At 36.1% G+C, this 20,684-nt stretch overlaps 1 protein-coding gene across 3 annotated transcripts in view; it reads right to left on the reverse strand.

Moving 5' to 3' along the window:
• The window catches only part of LOC105255859 (5-hydroxytryptamine receptor 1), a 102,991-nt gene that overhangs the window by 52,634 nt on the left and 29,673 nt on the right, over nucleotides 1–20,684 (reverse strand). For 2 of the 3 annotated variants that reach the window (XM_025407029.1, XM_025407027.1), the window contains exons 2-4: nucleotides 6,233–6,566; nucleotides 2,791–3,086; nucleotides 1,184–1,427 (exon numbers count right to left, since the gene is read on the reverse strand). In XM_025407029.1, the coding sequence (XP_025262814.1) occupies nucleotides 1,184–1,427; nucleotides 2,791–3,086; nucleotides 6,233–6,364 (672 nt within the window). In that variant the 5' untranslated portion in view covers nucleotides 6,365–6,566. Of the gene's footprint in view, nucleotides 1–1,183; nucleotides 1,428–2,790; nucleotides 3,087–6,232; nucleotides 6,567–7,261; nucleotides 7,532–7,603; nucleotides 8,128–20,684 lie in introns of those variants that run through there. The other variant, XM_025407028.1, reaches the window with a different exon arrangement.

Below are 20,684 nucleotides of genomic sequence, written 5' to 3' on the forward strand. Positions count from 1 at the left end.
TTAATCCTGTTATCTGTTCTTGTATAAGATGACAAGAATTGTATTTTGGGAAAGAAAAACATACGAATTATCTCAAGCAAATTGAAATACATACTTTAAATAATTCAAAATATTATAGTAAAAAATATATGGAGATATATTTTAGATTACTTGCATAAATTTTAAATAACATTTAATTTAAAACCATTTTTATAGAAGATTATAATTACAAGTAGAAGTATCTGAAAAATTTTTTTTTTACTACGATAATATCGCATCTCTGTCTTTAATGCAATTTTTAGTTTGCAAACGCTTCATCTCGTTACGATAGATTCGATTGTAAAATTATATCCCCGCCGAGAGAATGTTAACTCTTCGCGTACGTAGCTTGCAATGCAAAGTTTGGGATACGATGATTAATCGTATTAACTCTTTAACTCTGCCTTAACTCGGGGAGATGGTGGAGGCGTTGCAACGCAATGCATATCGGGTATTCTCTCGTGGGAGAATCAGAAAACAGATTTTAAACATTTACAGAGAAAGATATATTATACACGTGTGCTTTGTTTCAATGCCATTTCGCAGGTAGAAAACTCATTTAACATTGTTTTAACTTGTTATTGCCCTCAAATATTTGATAACATAAAACATTACAGTTACAGTTATAGTTTTCTATTATTTCAACGATGATAAAACAAACATTACAGACTACTGATGTAGATTCATAATTCATAATTCATATTTTAATAAAATATATAAATATTGTTTGTTTAATAGAAATTTATTAATTTTTATCCGTTTAATCATTTATCTAGACATGTAAGGAAAAATTAAATAAAGACGTGAGTGTTAAGATTATTAATAATGATAAAAAAGTTAATATTTAATTAATTTTTCAGGTTAAACTATCCGAGGTTTTACGATAAAATTAATGAAATTTTTTTTTATAATAAAAATGAAGTAAGCTAAATTAGTTAAATAAGCGCATTTATCTAGATATGTAAGGAAAAATTAATTTAATTAATTAAATAAAGATGTGAGTGTTAAGATTATTAATAATAATAAAAAAGTTAGTATTTAATTAATTTTTCAAGGTTAAACTATCCGAGGTTTTACGATAAAATTAATGTGTAAATGGTAAAAATCTCTTTTTTTTTTAATAAAAATGAAATAAGCTAAATTAACTAAATAAGCGCATACTAACCCAAATCATGACGAACAGCGGTATGTAGAAACTGCCGAGGGTCGCGTAGATTTGGTAGAAAAAATTCTGGCAGACCGAGCAGTGCGAGGGCCCGGTGTCGGAATACGTGTGCTCGTTTCCCATTATCAGCAGGGGTGGTAGACTGATACAAGCCGCTCCTAACCAAACAAGGCTGACGTAGATGATCATCCGTCGCGGCGTCCTCTTAACCCCGTATTGCAACGGCTTGGTGATGGCCCAGAATCTTGGACATACACAGGAAAAGCGAAAGTGCCGAGGTAAAGAGACAGATTGGGGGACGTTCGTTTATACACTAGCTAACTAAATGGGAAAATAAACTCGACAAGATCTGTCGCGTAAGATGCTTGATGGGGGGGAATAAAGAGATGGTCGACGAAACCCAATTGTTTTCGCTCCCTTCGTCTTCGTGTGTATTTCACGAGCGTGTACATAAACAAGAACTCTGTCAACGCTTCGTAAGCTTCCGTAAAGGATCGGGGAAGGTTCTTGCGTTTCTCGCGGCAATTAACCAAACTAGCGAGCTGAAACGGTGGAAACGAGATTGGAAAGCATCTCGCGGTAGTATTCGCGGAAAACAATGGTGCAATCTAAATCCGACAGAACGGGAAAACGGTTATCGTTTCGCTCTCTGGTATTGTACAACTATTTCACGTCGCGTCGCGGATAAAACGAGTCCGCAATAAAATATGAAGGAATACAAAGGGAAAGAGGGAGAGAGAGAAAGATTACCAGTTGTATATTTGTGCAAGTAGGGTAATGTACAATGGGCCCGGCTGGAACCCGCATATTCGACGACATTTCCGCTGCAGGGGCAAGTAGGACAGGATGAAGTAGGCATGAAATCGGGCAAAGGGTCGAACGGATCGCCTGATTGGTTTCTCTGATCAATCATCAGCTTGCTAATATGCAAAAACGCTCATTATTTAATCCTTGAATAATCTTCTAAAGTTCAAGTAACGGTACAATTGTTTCCACAAATTCCAACTGAATAAAAATCCAATCTGAATAAAACGTGGCTTAGGATTTTCCTGAAGAAATGATCTAGGAAAAGAAAAAAATATCTTACGATCGAGGAATATCAAAGAAACGCGCTTACGTTAATTTTGTGGAAATGCGGTTCTACGAAATGGAAAATAAATTCCACGCGATATTCACGCTTAAAAATGTTAATAATGCACGAACGTTGGACAGTTTGCGAGCGTCAACGTCGCTCAGCGTTGATCGCGTTTAACCGCATAGTCTTGTACCATCAATATTATAACCAACGCGGGAATGGCTAATCATGGTTAATTAACCGGAGCTGTCGACGGCAACTAACCCTCACCGGCGAACGAGCACATCGATTTGCTCGCCCGTGATCGTGCGTGTTGTATTACATTATCTTACATTCCGCGATGTCGGAGGGTGTATCCGGGGAGAGAGCGTTAATCAACGAGGCGATTTCGATTTTCGTGAGAATACGATACTTGAGCCGTAACTCGTCGAATACCTAGATGTGGAGAGATAGAGAAAGAGAGAGAGGGAGGGAGGGAGGGAGAGAGAGGGACGAGCTGTCGGGATCGATACAAGATTAACTTGTTACTCACCGGTCCACGGATATCATGCAGAGATTGAGGATGCTGGCGGTGCAGCTGAGCACGTCGAAGCTGACCCAGAGATCGCACGTGAGCGAGCCGAAGGACCAGTTGCCCGATATCTGGTATAGCAAGGCCATCGGCATCACTAGAAGCGCCACGCAGAGATCGCTCACCGCCAAACTGACCAGGAGATAGTTGCACGGCTTCCGTAGCTTCTTAACGAGGAACACCGCCACGCACACGAGAATATTGCCTACCACCGTCCCGACGATGATGCTGCCGAGTACCAGAGTGAGGGCGATTGCCTTAACACAGCAAACGCATTTCTGGAGAATCGCTACATGTTGTGCCATGTAAGGCTAAGCAAATCGCATAGTGACGCAAACTCGCGAAATCCTCTTTGTACGTCGGTGAAATTTCATTTCGCGTATCCCTGTGAAGTTTTGTTTCATTATAAACAAAATGGATCGCCTATCTCTTTATTATACAAAGTTTCCAATTACATCACAAAATTAAAGTAAAACATTTTAAAATTAATATCCTATTTTTTATCACCATCATGGAATAAAAGATATTATCTCTATAAAATCGAATCAAAATCAAACAATCAATTATTTCTTTCGTAGACAAAATTATTGACACAATAGGTTAATATTATTAAAATTCTCTTCCGTGTTCGCGAATTTTAAATTCAGTTAATTATAATTGTATTCGTTTTGTTCTTTTTTTATTACTTTTTTAATAATTCTTTCGGTCTCCCATTCTTCTATCACATAAATAAAATAAATAATATACGTCTCATATATTTATTTACAAGGATAATACGAATAAATGAACTGATTTTTGTAATAATATATAAAAAGGATGGTCTTATGATTCGTCATGAGACTGATATTAAGCACTATATTTCCTCATCTGAAAATATTTTGTAAAATATAATAAAATTAATGCTTGTTTCAACGAATGTTAGGAGAAGGGGTAAAAGCAATAACTGAAATATTAAATATGCGTAAAGTTTTTACTTTGAAATCGAACGCATATATCGCTTGTCAAATAGCTAAAACTGAGAAGCAGAAACTCATTCATCTATAAATGTGAGGAGGAAGGAATAAGAGGTAATCAATTTCGCAGATACAGCCGATAAATTCCGCAGTGTTTTGGCGCCCGGCCAATTCCACGTGTTAAATATATTGCATTAATAGAAAGTGATGTATTCCCAAATAAAATTAATGGGCCGCGTGATCTATATATGTACATATGTGTGCGTATGTGTATCTTGTTAACTCGTCGCGCGAGAATTCTCGCTTTTGCTTTCCGTTGTATATGTATTGTATTAATTCGCATTACGGAGGAATCGAAACAATATTCCACAAAATGTTTGAACTTTCCAACTATGGCTTTATTACCTTCAGAATTTGCATCAACAATTCGAATTTGCATTCCGTTGGATACTACAATGCAACGCATGCTTTATTATTCTATATATGCAGTTTAATCTGGGCTTTTCGACGCCGGTATTAATACCATTTCGGGAGCATGCAGGAAATGTTGCGTTTTGTAGTTTTACAGCATATTAAATACAGTCGTACCATGTATGGATAAATATTACGTGCAACACTGAGAAAATTCATTTGATTGTATCAACAAGACGTATCTGATAGAAGGCATTTTGAGTAAAAACAGAATTTCTAATTATCACGATAAGACTCGATTTCTTATAACCAGAACGTTTAAAACTGCTTGTTATATTAACTAAACACAGTGATTTTTTGTTGTAAATTTAGTATTATTATCCAGAAAATTTGGTAAATTTAACAGGAAAAAATTAATCATATTCATCTAATTCCTGAAATTTTGATTCGTCCATTTTCCAACAAACATACTGGTTGAATCTATCAGATTTCTAATTAACGCAACCAAATTTTTTTCTCAGTGAAAAATAAGATGGATACGCATATAGTGGAAAAATTATGCAAATATAATGTTTAATGCGCGATGTATTAATGTTCCTAATGTCGAGAATTAGATATTATTCCGTCAACGTTTTAACCCCCTTTTAGTCAAACGCAATCTGTAACATTTGCGGAATATATTGTATACAAAGGTGTTCAAAGGTATACAAAGGTACACAAGTGTCGTATTTCGTAAATGGTAAAAGTCGGGTAATAGTGTCGGTAAGCCTCAAGTAAGCTTAATTGTTTGTTGTTCGCAATCTCCTAATAATCAAGAGTTGGTAGGAGATGACGAGGCAACGAAAATACGGCAATAACTTTGTGTAACATGTCAATGCAACATGCATCGTTTCTCCGGATTTGTGCAACGACTGCAGTTGACATAATGAATTATACTGTCATGCATGAAAATTAATGCAAATAAGCTATACATGCGGAATATATATTAATGAATATATCGGAATATTTTTATTAATAGATCGCATTATAATAAATTTATGAAATTTATGAAATTAATATTGTGATAGTGAGGGAAAGAGGAGGGTTAATAATTATGTCGTACCAATCTCATGCATCATGAAGTACATTTCTCGTTAATTAATCATCGAATTATGAGAAGAATATGTTGAAAAATGGAAAAAAATTAATAATATGCGCTATATGTTATTCAAACATTTTTGCAATATTCATTCGAAAACATTTATATATCGTAAAAACGTTCCGACTATTTATTGGGACGTAGCTTTTTGCATGTTTTTACCGGTTATTTTTCCGTAGATTGTCGATTAATCCGCAGAGCAACATGAATATAGGAAAAATGAAATATTGAATATAAGTCCACATTTATCAAGGCGATAATTTTTATTTTCGGACACGTAACGTGATTAAAACAAAAAATAATTTGAATATTTTCGTATTTATTGTTGAAAGTGTACTTTTGTTTACCATTCCCATGTTACATTTTCAATCGCGAATTGATCCTAGACGCGAGAGAACTGTTTTCCTATAAATATTTACTTAGATTTAAAAGAGCTTTCTCTGCAAACTAACACTAACTAAAGTAAACTGTACAAAAGTTACATGTTTGTCGAGATAAACGGTTAGGAACGAAGTAGGAATCATTTTAAAGAATTTAAAAAATAGTTATCTCTTACGAAAAAGTCGACAACATTTTAAATAATTACATAATATACTTCTTAAACTAATACTTTATACTAAAAAAGGTCATGCGAAATATTTCGAAAAGTTTATCGTATTCCCTCCAGTCTCTCCTGAAAAATGAATGGATGCCAACTCTAACCAGTAACCTGGTCGTTCTTTCAGTTCTCTCGTTTCTATACCTTTTCTTCTGGTCGCTGAGAGAAAGGATTTTTATTCTAGAGTGTAATAAATATCGCGACACTCGGTCGCTCTCGCCAGGCGCCGAGAGCACTTATCCCCCTCACGAAAGAAAGTTAATTCATCCGGTAGCTATGGTGACTTCGTCACGCGTCGCTTACCTGAATGGTGGTGTAGGGTGAGTTTTTGCCGGGGAAGACCCGAAAAAAGGATCCGTCGCCTCGCGTGGCGTTGTGAGTCGTGAAGTTTGGAAACAGGTTGCCGTCCGTGATGCTTACGTCCTGCCCCTCCATACGACGGCCCTAGCCGGAAGTAGTCCGGAGCATCCCAAGAGCCCCCCTCGCCGACGACTACGTCATGCTCCTTCTCTCCTCTCGACCACGGGATGCCGGGCAAGTTCGCGGCGTGCATGAGAATCCTTGCCTCGATTCCGATACGGACTCAGCAGCGGTTCTCCCTTATCCCGCTTAAGGTCCCGACCGACCCTTTCACCCTCTGCAAAATCACGTTCCATCCCGTGACTGACGAGCCTATCCGAGACAGGCGGAGCAGGCGATGGACAGGACAGGCGACATGGACAGAGTTGCTACGTGTATAAACTCGGAAATTCCGAGAAACCCTTGGCGTGAAGATGATTGTAATCCGTTGGCAAGAAAATTTATCGTTTTATTATTTGTATTTTTTTATCCTCACGTCGTATTTTTCCCTTTGCTTTTTATTTCGGTTTATATAACAATATCCGCTATTTTATTTTAAGCGATGTTTTTAACTTTCAGAAAGTGGAATTGCGTAGAATTATAAATGGTTTAAAATGCGACGAAAAATTGCATACGAAAAGTTTCGCGAAAACCTAGTTTGTAATCATTTTAGTTTATTCTGGTGCAATTTTTTTTTCATTTAATGATTAAAACTATTTCTTTAAACCGTGCTAAGAAAATTGTTAAAAAACTCTCGATCATTTATTTTCATAAAATGAAACTTTTCCGCTCGTCTGTTCTTGTTATCGTATTTATATAAGATAACACAAAATAAATGGGGTAACTATATAAATTTTCTATTTCAATTCTTGGCCAAGATGGAAAATTACAAATTATGTGTTATTTACGAATTTTTTTTCGGATTCGTAGCAACTCTGTTAAAAAAGAGACGATATAAAAGACGAGCATAAAAAAATAACAGATTTCCCTTACGTTAGGAAATAAGGCTGATGGCGGATAACGGCGTCCTGTGAATTTTCCCGACTTTACTTTTCGCCGTCCTTTCGGTGGACCGTGCCTGCCGATTCAGGAGCCCTCGGAAGGACCTCGGCGGAGGGTAATGGTGTGAACGGGGAAAATTCAAAAGCGTGCAACCGTATTCGCGCAGGACGCCATTATCGTACTCTACGGAATAGGAAGCTATAGTGCAAGTCCCTGCTGTAATCTTGCAGCGACGGCGATGTCGGCGGCGTAAATTGCTGACTTAAAACGGTTTTACAATGAAATTCCGCAGCTTCTCCTCGTCTCGCCGCGCCGAGATGAGAGAGAACTCACGCATTATCGTAACGACGGTGCTTCCCGATGGGAAACGAGAGTGTCGCGGGCGAGTGTCTCGTCGTCCGCAAGTATTGATTGGAATCGACTATTTAATGGTGAGGGAGTGTTTCGAAAGTTCTCGGAGAAACCAGACGCTGGATGCCGGCTCGGGAATTTTGTATGCGTTGTCGTCGACGAAATGGTTACGGGAGATTCGCGGTGGTCATTAATGATCTCTTCGCCGTCGAGCTAATTATCTCGTCGACTGCTTTATTGAATTCTGGCGCTAGTTACAGCGCGAGATTATTATTACTAGAATTATTACGCTGCAAAGTGTCGCTATCGTTTTACGTTAAACTGAAGGATCTTAACTCGACGGTTAACGACTCGGTTTTGATTGTTAATATTTTACGCGCGAAATTTACGACTCTCAAACGCGCGACGTATACATCTTCGGAGGAGAGAGAGCAACATTTTTATGTCAGGCATCTACAAGATACTCGCAAGCAACGAGATTTTACTCCATTTTTCAAGAGACCAAGCACGCGAATCGTTATTCGAATTATTATTGAATTCGACCGACAATGAAATATTTTCTCTAGACCGATAAAGGTAAAATTTAGATAATCAAGATGGAATCGAGCGCGAATTGTAAATTACAATTATAGTGCTTGATGCTAAAAGGATGAGGGAAAATATAGAGCGCGGTTAATCGCTTCGGAGATTGCATGGTGAAAAATATTTTGAGATATCAAATCAAAGTGCACGCAAAGCGTGCATTAGGCGGCACTTTATGAAGTAGAAGAAACTCCTATTACGTTGACGTGCTAAGCAGTCACGTGCTCCAGTTATATATAACACGCCGAGATCTATGAAAACATAATTCCTTAAATTGCCCAGGTAAATTAGATCGCATCTTGGAATACGAGATTTAAACGCATATCGTGTATATGTTTCGCAAAAAGAAATCGGGTTACAACTTATTAAACTCCGCAGCGTCCTTTATGGCGCTCCTTTATCTCAAAGTAATGTTGCGGCTCCGTTGCATAACACACGGTCCGATAATAATTGAGAATAGTTAGGACGGAAGTTAGTTAGCAGCGGTAATTAGTCGGATGACTTTATAGTTGACCTTAGAGCGACAATAGACCTAAGATGAACTGCACGTGGATAACGGTAAAGTTTTGTAATTAGCGGAGCATTACATCACGAACTTGTGTCTGACTGACTAAAATGTTTGATTGGATTCGCAATGAATCGCGGTAAAAGTTCTTTTCTAAGGGAACCGACACGGAATAGACACGCTCTTGGAAGATACTCATCTGGAATTCATTTTTTTTAAATATTCCCTCAAAAATCATATCCGTCCGAGCCTTCGAGAAATATCCTTAAAGTAATTTTCCGAATATCCTTAAATCCTTTCTTTCGACGCTTGAGGAGAACCATTGTCGTTCGTTTATCGGAAAAGTGCCGATGATCTCTTTCTTATATCCGAAGTAATGAGGTCGAACGAGAGATCGCGTCACATAATTTTGCAGAGGTGAAAATGAAATCCGAGCCGATAGTCGATAGTCCATTGGCTATTTCAATCTCTTGAGGATTGAAGAGCCGCGCTTTTATTCCACCTGAAATCGAATAGAGAATGAACATTGTAACGGTAATAACTTGAATTCATGCGAATTCATCAAGATTCGTAGAATATTCTTCCGGCTTGTATCCGATTTAGAAATGTAATGGCGTACGAATGAATGCGGAATACGGAGTGGAATTATATCACGTAACCGGATTAAAGGAAACAATAGCCGAAAGTAACCGTTCATCCCGTTGAAGCTAAATCGCGATAACCGCTTGCATTGTGTACATAGAATATCTGGAATATTTGGGATAAAGATATAAGCTACGGTAGCGCACTTTTATAGCATTATTTTAAAAATATGAGCAAAATAAAATTTCATAAATAAAATATTCAAACTGACAATTTGATATCAAATAACAGCGATAGCGGTATAATAATATTTGGAATAAACGTCAAACAAATAAGAACAGATAAGCGAGTAAATAAATCAAATAACTCGCGGAATAATCTCTTCTATCTGCTTATCAAACTCGGATCTCTTTAATTCGCTTGCTAGAGAAACAAATCGGAACGCGCTCACCTGGCGACTTGTGTGTAAGAAAAGAGGAGGAGGAAATTAAAGTGAATTCAATTTCACGCAAACTTTTTCTCGTCACTTTGCGAATGCCCCATTCAGAAATAGTAGCAGCAGTAACGATGGCATGGAATTACACTGGCTGTCTAGTATAAATGAAAATTATATGAAAAATTCTGGATATATATTTCTCGTCGACCCGATAGTCTGAATATTCCCGTAACACACAGCTTTAATTTATTTGACGTGCTTTTGCCGCGTAGAGTTTTCCATCGTTCGCGTCTACCATGAGTAATCGTCGCCCATGCGTTTGCCCGTTTTTCTACGCTGTGTGTTTTCTGAACTGTTCCGCGCTTGTCTCAATGTTTCGGTATAAATTGTTCGTGCATTTCGCTTTGCCACTGCCGCGCAGAATGCACTCTCTCGTAATCGTCGGCGAACTTCCCTATGTAATCGTCCATCGCCGTTTCGCTCCGAAAGTGAAAAACGTGTCGACCTCTCACCGTATGATAAATTGTATCGATACCGAATGCCTCGGCCATTATTTTTTTGCAATTGCACGCACACGAAGGGTGCATCTATTGTGGCGCATTTCGCGAGGGTGATTTTGTTTAACAGGAATTGGAGGGAACAAAATTCAGGGCAGATTGAAAAATCGATAAATACAGAATGCAGGAATATAATACAGACGTAAATATACGATCATAAATTTAATCGTCATTTTTTGTGTCGTCTTTTTTATTTTAAGCGAATGTCTTGCGATAATATTAGAAAGCCCGTAACATTAGTTAAAAAAATATCTGAGTCTCTTGAGTGAAAATTGTGGCGAATTATCAATTAAATCGAATGAAAACAGAGCGGTGCGTTTGTTACCGATGCAAAATTTGTATGTGGCAGATCGCACAATTAATCGATCGATTTGTAATGTTATCCCGTCTACTCCTGCTATCAATTCTCATTTAGCTTTATCATGCTCTCAATTAAACGCAGCAAAAGCAAAAAGCCGTCGACTCGTGAAAGCGCTCGCTGTCTGGTCGTTATTGTTCGTCGTGTCTATGTGATAACACAGATTAATGTCTCCATGCATGCATTTCCGGTAATTAAATTTATTGTTTTTTGTTATTTATATGATTTTTCATATACGTATTCTTAATTGTAACAAATACATATATGAAATTTAAGAGCATTTTAAAAAATAAAATACATTAATTCTTTTTCATGAACTGGTTAATATTCTAATTGCATTTTAATATTTTATAAAATAATGTTACTTTAATAATTTATTTTAAATACGTAACATAAAGTAAATCATAAAATATTAACATTTAAAAAGAATAAATTTGTGACTTGATATTGTTGAAAAAATAAAAATTGCCGTTATTATATTATACATTATGGGAGGTCTGTCTATATTCGTGACGGAAATTCAGATATACATTTTATATATACATAATATTGGAATATATTTATTATACATGTATATATTTAAAAAAAAATATAATTTTCTTGAATTTTCTGAAATGAAATGAAAACGCAATTATATATAAATAAATAAAACTAAATTTTTGTATTCGTTTTGCAATTTTTGTGTATCCTTATTGTATATAAAATATTTCCCACAACATTATTATCTAGTTAGTTATCAAAGTTTTCGAGATACTAGTTTTCGTATACTGTTGTGAATTATACAAATGTTGGAGTTTTCTGCGAAATTCCCTCATCAAAAAATCGTTAACTAACATCTACACTTGGTAATTTTAATTAAATTTTTTCGATGATACTCCTGCAAAATATATTTCTTATTTTATCTTCATGCTTGTAGCATTTATACTTTATGTTATGTACACTTTTCTAATAAAAGTGACTCGTCGAAAATAATTATAAAAACGATCGACCTCGATACCTCGACAAATTCTCATTAAGATATCCTAAACTTTCTTTGCAATCGAGCAACATGTCACACACACATGAATCGATAGAAAATTATAAATAATAACAAAATATTTATATATATTTAAATAAGATATAAACTAGAAATATTAAAAACAAAAAATAAAATAATTAAGATAGGAAATAAATCAATATTATAAATGAGAGAAGATATGTGTGTAGCTCTTTTTGCTTGTTTTCAAATAAAACCTATATTTCACGTGATGTAGAATATTGTTTGTTTTTACGTAATCGCGTCGTCGTGGCAAGAAGCAACGAATTTACGGAAAAACATCGTAAAGTAAATGCAACGAGAATCGCTCTCGGAAAATTATACACGTGAGCGATGCCGAAGAGAATAGCGGGTGCGGAAGATATCGGCACGCATCGGCCATTCGTCAATTGTGATCAATCGTTCGGAATGACGCGCATCGCTATACCTTTTGTGCGCAAAAAATGCGATAGCATCGGCAGAGAAATTGACGGATTGACTGAGGGGGAGGGGGGGGAGAGGGGAGGGGATACAGCTACGATATTACGGGCAATTTAATTACCACGCGTTCTCCCGCGCTCGATTCGTAAAATTTCGCTCGATCGGAAAGAGCCATTCTCAATATCTCCCTCTTAATCGAAGAGCGAGATTTTTTCCGAAATTTTCGCGAGAGCGTGAAATTATTTAAAAATCATTCTCCGATCCGGCGGAATTCCGGCTTCCCCGTCTCTCTCGCGCTTATATTCGTCGCATTTTTATCGGCGAATTCGCTCCGGAGGGTTTTCCAGTCTCCGATTTCGAGTTACACATACGTCAGTCACGGCTTCGTGGCGGTTTTTGAACGTTGAACCGCTCGCGCTCTCCGTGTTTGTCGACACTCCGCCGATATTTACGTAAGGCCGGTACGCTATTTGCAGAGTCGTCTGGCCGCGGGAGATTACTAACATTGTAATTGAAATATCGCGTTTTACTTCTCGATCTCTCGATCTCGATCTAACGATTCCTTGCTGGGTACAAAGAAATAATTAATGGCAGAGCTGCTTAACGATTTTCGGGCATGAAAATAAGAGACAAAAATGAAATGGAAATGGGGTGAAGTCTTCGACGGAAGAGAAGAGAGAAACCTTCGTCGCAGGCAGATTACAATCTCAAAAGAGGGTGGGCTTAACAATTGGGTGGATACCGAGTGCTCCAAGACTGAGGTTAATATCGTACTTTGACGAGGAAATGCAAATTCCGGCTAATCCTTTTCTAACATGCCCTACACAGACGATTGTGTTGCGCTTCTTTACTACAAAGATTAGGGTAGTAGGGGAAGGATTAGAGAGAAAGAGAGAGAAAGAGGAAGAAAAAAGTAAAAAAGAATAAGCAAAAGTGGGAAAAAGAAAAAGGGTGTTAAAGCGAAATTGGATAAAGCAATCTTTTGCGGCGGCTTTGTCGAGAGATAATAAAACTCAACGAGAAATATAGAAAGCCGGGGAATGAAATAAGCTGCGATCGAAGTATATGGATCTTGAGAAATTGCACCGTAAAAAAAGACACTCGTGTGTGTATATTTATTATTTCGTGCAATTTTCCATTAAATCGGTTACTCCTACGCGCGCGACTAAAATTCCGATATGACGAATATATAATTCTTCGTTGAATTTTTATCGCGGTCACGCGAGATTGAGCTTTCGTACCATTCGTTTGCATTCTGTTGGCCGTGTATGTAACATTATCATTATATGATATATAGAATCGATGAAAATTCGTGGTTAGCTCAAAATAGATAAAATTATATAGATGTAACGTAAAATAATACGTCAAATTTTATTCGTTTTTCTTAGATTTTTATACAATGCATATTAATTCGTGCATTCTATAGGTCATTTGCATGCATTATTTTCTCTCCGTCGAATTTTATTATAGATGGATTTATAAACTTTTTTTTAAAAAGAGCATTGATTCTCCGCACCATCGATTTCCACAAAGTTTGATGAAGCATTAAATGAACTACCATTGCGCACTTAATTCAGGTAAATATTTTCCCGTAACGCGCTGAATTCGTTCTTCCGTAACATTGCGATAGTAATATGCGTATCAACATACTTGAAACAGGAAGAAAAATGTTGCTTTAGACGCACGCCTTCTCTCCATTACTGAATAATTCTTTTTAATAAATCACGGAAATGCCATTTATTTGATCGCAGCATTCAATTGCAACAGACACAAGAGAAAGAGAAAGAGAAAAAGAAATGTATTTCTGAAGTTTCAATAACTTTCCTGAAATTGAAATCATTTATTTTAGGTTTCGCCATAAATTGAAGATGCGTCACGAGATATAAATGTTACCAAATCTCCGCAATCCTGGTGCAATTTAATATAGTTAAGCTTGTTTTAGTCTCTACTTTTCTCTTCTGTCTGTCTTAATACGATAACTCATATTAATAACCTAAGCTTAAATATGCGGAAAACGATTCTTGCAAAGATGTATCTTCGTAGAATCGCGAGAAATCCGACAGTGGATCTTTTCATAAATACTTTTAACAAAGGAATTTGATCGATGCATCCGTTTGTTTGCGCGCAAATACGACAGTTGTACGCGTATATTTGCCGTTGGATATGCATCAGGATTCTCGACAGGAAAAATTGAGCCTAGTGTTTTTTATACGCGAAAGAGAGTGCTTGATTAAATACAATAACAATGTTAATCTTTTAGCGGAATATTTTACTTTGATAAACAACCGTCTTGCTGTTAAAAACAATTCTTTGATTCGTCAAACGGTAAGCGCGAGGAGATCTTAATATGTATTTATCTTAATTTATCTTAGTATTGTTCTTAATATGTATTTATGAGTATCAATCTTAGGTATGTGGATAATAAAAAATAAAAATTGAGTATAAGAAAGAAAAACTTTTCGCTGAATATAATTGAAATAAAGTTTAAATGAAATTAAATTAAGTTTAAATATTAATTATACATAATAAGAGATGGAATCTTTTAATAAAACTTTTTGCTAAATATAATATTGTACGAGTTACTTGAGGGACCAAATAAATCCAGAATTAAGAAGAAGTTTCCCTCGTGATAATGTTGCTCGTCTCGTTGTTAGGGGAGAATGTTTTCTCTACATAGACAAAAGTTTCAGGCCGACGATGTAGACGTCCTCGTCCACTTGCCACACATAAGCGCTACATTTACGCGACAAGTGCTAAGCAAGGATTTGGCGCCCGCGGCGAAAGCGCTGTTGAAACTTCGCACTTTGCGAACGTTTACGGCTCACCCTTCTGCTTTGTGTTAATAATAACAAAGTAGAACAAGTCTCTAAAACTTGAATTTTACGAGTGGCATCGGGGCCGCGAGTAGATCGCTTACACACGAACCAAGTTCCGCATTTAAAATTACAATTAATTTTGTCGGAACTGTATAACATTTATAAGCACTGTTGCACTGCGAAATATTGCTTGTCGAAAGATTTATTTATATATATTTTCTGATAATAAGATTTATTTATATATATTTTCTGATAAATAAATTTGCTAAGAAATTCTAATATATATAAATTATATTTTATTTATATCTGAAATTTGCTCGAACGTGAATTACTTGTTGAAAATTCGATTTTTCATGCGTTATATTAAATACTGATATTAAAGGCTTATCGCGTGTATCGCGAAGCGATAACTGTGAGAGAAACCTACTTCGCGACCAGATCGCCGGTATTTTATCGCAGAAATTTGCAATTGTATCCGTAAATTGGATTTTGGTTTTATTGCTCCATAGGGCAGCTCTATAAGCGCGAGATGGACATTCGATGGCTTGTCCTCCCTCGTATCTCTCGCCTCGACGCGCAACAGATTCATTTATATTGTTCAAATTTCCCGTACTCGTTTTATTGCGCCATCAGTCAAACGGCTGGACCGAATGGGATGTTGACAACAGCTTTATTGTACGTCGTTTGACTAAATACATATATTTGACAAATTTATTAATTATGGAATTATTTACTTGCGAGTAATAATTCAATGTTAATACATTTTTATAATGATTATAAATTATTAAACAACATAAAAAACTCGCAGGTCTTACAAGATAAAGCTTGAACTATTTTTATATTAACATCTTATATATAATAGATGTTTCATTAATATAGATATATTTTTATTTTTATACATTTGTCTATTCCAGTTTCGTGTTTCTGATGAGTGATTTCGAGGGGTGCTTCGCGCGGAAAGTAACGAATATCGCACTCAAACTCCACTAGCGATGACACGATCCCACGTCCAAGAGTCTCGAAATTGCAACTCGAATCGGGGCAGGATGATTCCTGGATTGCCTTTCGCACGTGGTGACGAAATTTTCGACCTTCGCTCGCGCTGGTGCGTTTTGTATTGCAACGGAGCCTGTTGGTGCCAGGTGGCAGGTGTTAAATTCAATCGCGCATAGAGAACATGCGGGACCGATCGGAATATTGCTGCACGCGCGGACAACATATAGAAAAAAATTTCTTTTTATTTGCTTTTAACGGATGTTATAAAATTGGATTAAGCGACACGCGCATACGCTGTGAACGATGCGTTTTGCGAAATGGCCTTTCGCCGAAACTATTTGCGAGCTACGAGCGCGTTACGAGCTTTGATAATCCCCTCTCCCCCGTCCCTTCATTCACCTCGAAATTGCGAAAGGTTTTTCGCTAAAACGCGAGTCGCCGCGTCGCAATCGATCCTCCTCGGGTGAAGTAATCCTCTACAAGTATAGATTCTTGAAACGTAGATTGGTAGGTAGATAGGTGGGTATATATTCGACACGACGGCTCGACGAAAGTAATCTTCTTTAGGATCTCGCTCGTTCCATTTTTCGAATATTCTATACGTCTCGACGTCATCCGAGGGTCGATCTTCTCACCGCGTTCTCGGCGCTATGTATCTCCCAAACGAGATCACGTATGCCTAGGCGGACTATTTTCTCGAATCTCTTCCATCAAGTGGGATCACACCGTGCGGCACTTTTCTCGCCAAGCTCTTACAGTTTTAGACTTGCCTACCGTTGGCTTTCATCTCGCTCTAAACGTAATACGGACGTCTCTAGCCGGCAAGGTATACCGAGTAAGCTATTGTCGCGAGTTATGACGCTTATTACTCTTTACGGAGCTCTTTCCGCTGAGTTCTTTTCTAGTATTTCATACCGCGATCTTATGACACAGCTAATTCTCATAACTATATTATCCTCAAAAAGACAAGAGCGACGACTGCCGTATCTTTCTCATGATATTGTTATATATAAGCTACTATTATTTCTGAATCTGCCCGCGAGATATTTTTGTATCTTTAGAAGTCGCTTGATATATATTCAGCAGATATGGTGCAATTTATATATCTTTATCATATAGATGGGGAAGGAAAAAAATAGAAGTCGAAATTTGAAATAAAATATATCAATATTATATTATTTCAAATGTTTATATTTTTATCTTTTATCTGCATATGTGTGCGTACGAATAAATGAACGTATATACGTAAAGAATATTTCTTCTATTAGATGAGGAATATTTAATAATTTGTTAAATTATAATTAAGAGTTTATTAAATAACTTAAACATACTTATAATAATGAAAATGCACTTATTAGTTAATTTTACATACCAGAAATGAATATTTCAAATATATATTTTTTTCCATAGAAACAGCAGATAATCAATCGAAATAATTATTCCTCTCATTATATGAGCAGTTAAATATTTGAAGAATATGAGAGAGAGAGATATACAATTTCACGATGTAAATCACATGTAGTTAAATAACGATAATTACTGAAATAAATGCGTATTTGTGTACATATATATGTATATTATATATACATACACAATGTCATAATTTTTTAATTATTTTTTTAACATTTGAAATAAAAGTTTGAAATTTTTAAATATTATGTCAAATAAGATTTTCTAATAATTCTTTTAAAATTATTATTGTAATTAAATATTAAATATTTTTGATGCTTTAAACATCTTCAATATATTTATATCCATTATTTTCTCATAAAATTTTCAAATATTTTATTTAAATGAAACACAAATTATATTTAAATATTTTCAATAATTTGCATTTGAAATATATTCTTCGCTGCATATAAATACCAGAAACATTAAGTATGCTTTACGTCTCTCATTAAATTAAATTTCCATTCAAATTTGATATTTAATTGTTTTTAATATCTTGAAAAATTGAAATGAAAAATTTTTCTTTTCGTACATTATACAAAATTTCCTTTTATTTCCTCATATTTCATTATTATTAATATGTTTGTATTTTATGTTAATTACATGAAATTTCATCATGCAAACTGAATTACAATGTCAAAGCTAAGCTGGTACGCTATGAAACGTTGTTTCATGATATCCTTAGTGCAGCAGTACATAATCGTCTGTTATCCGGGAAGCTTATTCCATATTTCCATCACGCATACGCGATTGGCGTACGTAACGGTTACCCAATTGCATGCGTATCATCCTTTACGGTGGGTACGCAATGCAACAGCATACGTCGTCGCGTTAATGCATCGAAACGGGATTGATACGTCCTCTGATATACCGTTATAAAGCGTTTCGACGTTCGCGCGCGAAACGAGATCACGACGACCGCAAATTCTGTGTCCTTCATTGGCTCAAAGTGAAACATGTAAGTGAAACATGTAAATGGGAACTTTGCATTCCCTTAGTTCTCGTAAATAGGAACACTGCTTACAATGATTCTGCCGCTTTTTTATTCTTTTTTTTTTTTTACGCAAAAAGGATGGAAAGGCGGAAAGCAGCAAGAAAGTTGTACATTTATCGAAACAATCACGGATGAACTTTTGTCGAGAATCGTCGCTCTCGGTTTATCGAATAAAATTACATGACGTAGGAACTGCAACGGTAAAATCTTCTTTCAATGAGAGACGTGACCCGGATCTTCCGTGTGTAATTAGATTCAAGAGCCCACGCTTCCAGCGCGAGTGAGAACGCTAAGCTTCAGTTAAAAAACTTTCAGAGAAGATAACAAGCAACACCTGCGTTTCTATATATTACATGTCTCATAAAGAGATACGCAATTTTATGAAAGAGGAAAAGAGAGAATATTCGAAGGATATTCTTTACACGATGCTACACATTGTAAACGCTAGCAGCAGTGTTGATAATCCCATTTAACCGCATTAGTTTGAGTAATGTACATCGTAAAATACCCCATGTAATAATGTAATTTAGAAACGCGCTAATATGAAGGTAATAATTCTAGAATTTTTCTAGTTAGTATTTCGATGCTTTGCAAATTGAAATACAGATAGAGATATATATTTTCATCTTTATTTTATATATATGAGACAGAGAGAGAGAGAGAGAGAGAGAGAGAGAAAATGGAGGATTAAACAAAATATAAATTTACTTAATATTTGTAAAAGTAAATTAAGGAGGATTTGGATACTTGTTTCACCCACAGAAAAATTTTACATATTTCGTAACGCTTGAAATAATAAAATATTTTTTTTTTAAAACACTTAACTCTTAAAATAAACGCGCTATTATATAAATAAATATCAAGCGACCCAAATAAAATGTTTGTAAAATTGTTTTATATTTGTCACACCCTTTTCGTTCTTTTGTGAAATCACTTTTGGCATTCTCCAAAAAATTACATTCAATTTTGTTCATTTTTCACACATTGTCATCATAAAAACAGTTTACCATAGTAGTCAGTATTTTTGCGATACTAGTTTTCACAATATTGCAAATCGTAAAAGAGTATCGAGATTTTCCCACACATGTTGAAATAGTGCGAAACTTTATGTTACGCGGTAAAAAATTATTGATTCGACCATTTTATTAAATCCTTGGATATAGTTCTACAGCAATATGCGCTCCATCTTTCGAATTCATCGGCGATTTTATAAAAACATCAATTACTTTGATTCTGTAACATGTGTGCATACACGTAACTTTTCACGTTTAGCTTTCTTCTCTCAGAAGAACTTATATAGTGGCATTGTAACGCGAGTTCCGCCAATCACGCGGAACGATCCGAGCGTAATATCTCAACCTCGACAAACGAGCTCCACTTGAAAAAGTTTTGCACTTGAGATTTCCTTCGAAACGTGCGCGACTAGGTGTGCAGTCCGGAAACGCGTGGTCACAAACGCACATTTCCATATTGCATGCTCACGCATCCGGATTTCGTATCCGGTCTCGCTTAAGGGCACAAAGCGACCGACCGGCAGCGTCCGGTTTCGATCGGCCGCGTCAATAATGCTTTGTGTCATCAAATCCAGCCCTTGCCGCACACAGGACTCGTTTATTTCAAAAAGTCACGTTTTTGCCCAAATGGAGTCGAGGACGATTTTCAATACGAAGGACGTCTTCGTCCATTTCGTTTATAAGAGGCGTACATACATGTGGTTTTGTCGCATACAATACGTACTTCACAACTTACATTTGAAGAAAGAGCACTGTACATTAAATTGTGGAATAAATACATTCCGTAATCTTTATGTTTGATCTTTCTCTGTCTTGGTAAATTCATATTCACATTCATATTTTCTTTTAAAAATGAGTCATTTAATTGCGTTCAATCTGCATATGTAGTTGACGTCAACAACCGACATGAATATTTAATTCTTTGCCGCCGAATCGTTGCAAGCAGTTGATTAAAAATAGATGCGAGCTTTTAATTGCCTCTACTTTTCAAAGACGTCCTCTGGACTATAAAAGGAACGTATACTAAAATACCGCGAAGAAAATGAAACGCGAAAATGAATACGGATGATAAAATGAGATTTTACACCCGTTATTTCTGTACAAACCTCTTATTTATATCAAAATTTATATCAAAAACAATCTTTATATAATTAAATTAAATTAAACAAACGATTTCTTCTTCTTTTCTTTTCGGTTTTTCTTGTTTTAATCTCGATAACATTGCAAGAGAGAGCTAGAAGGATATATGAAAACGAAGGGCTTGCGATTGCAGATTTAATCCTTTGAGAATTAAAACGGTCGGTAATCTCTGGAAGCGA

The sequence above is a fragment of the Camponotus floridanus genome, unplaced genomic scaffold, assembly GCF_003227725.1.
Source record: "Camponotus floridanus strain SB8 unplaced genomic scaffold, Cflo_v7.5 scaffold16, whole genome shotgun sequence".
Classification (NCBI taxonomy): domain Eukaryota; kingdom Metazoa; phylum Arthropoda; class Insecta; order Hymenoptera; family Formicidae; genus Camponotus; species Camponotus floridanus.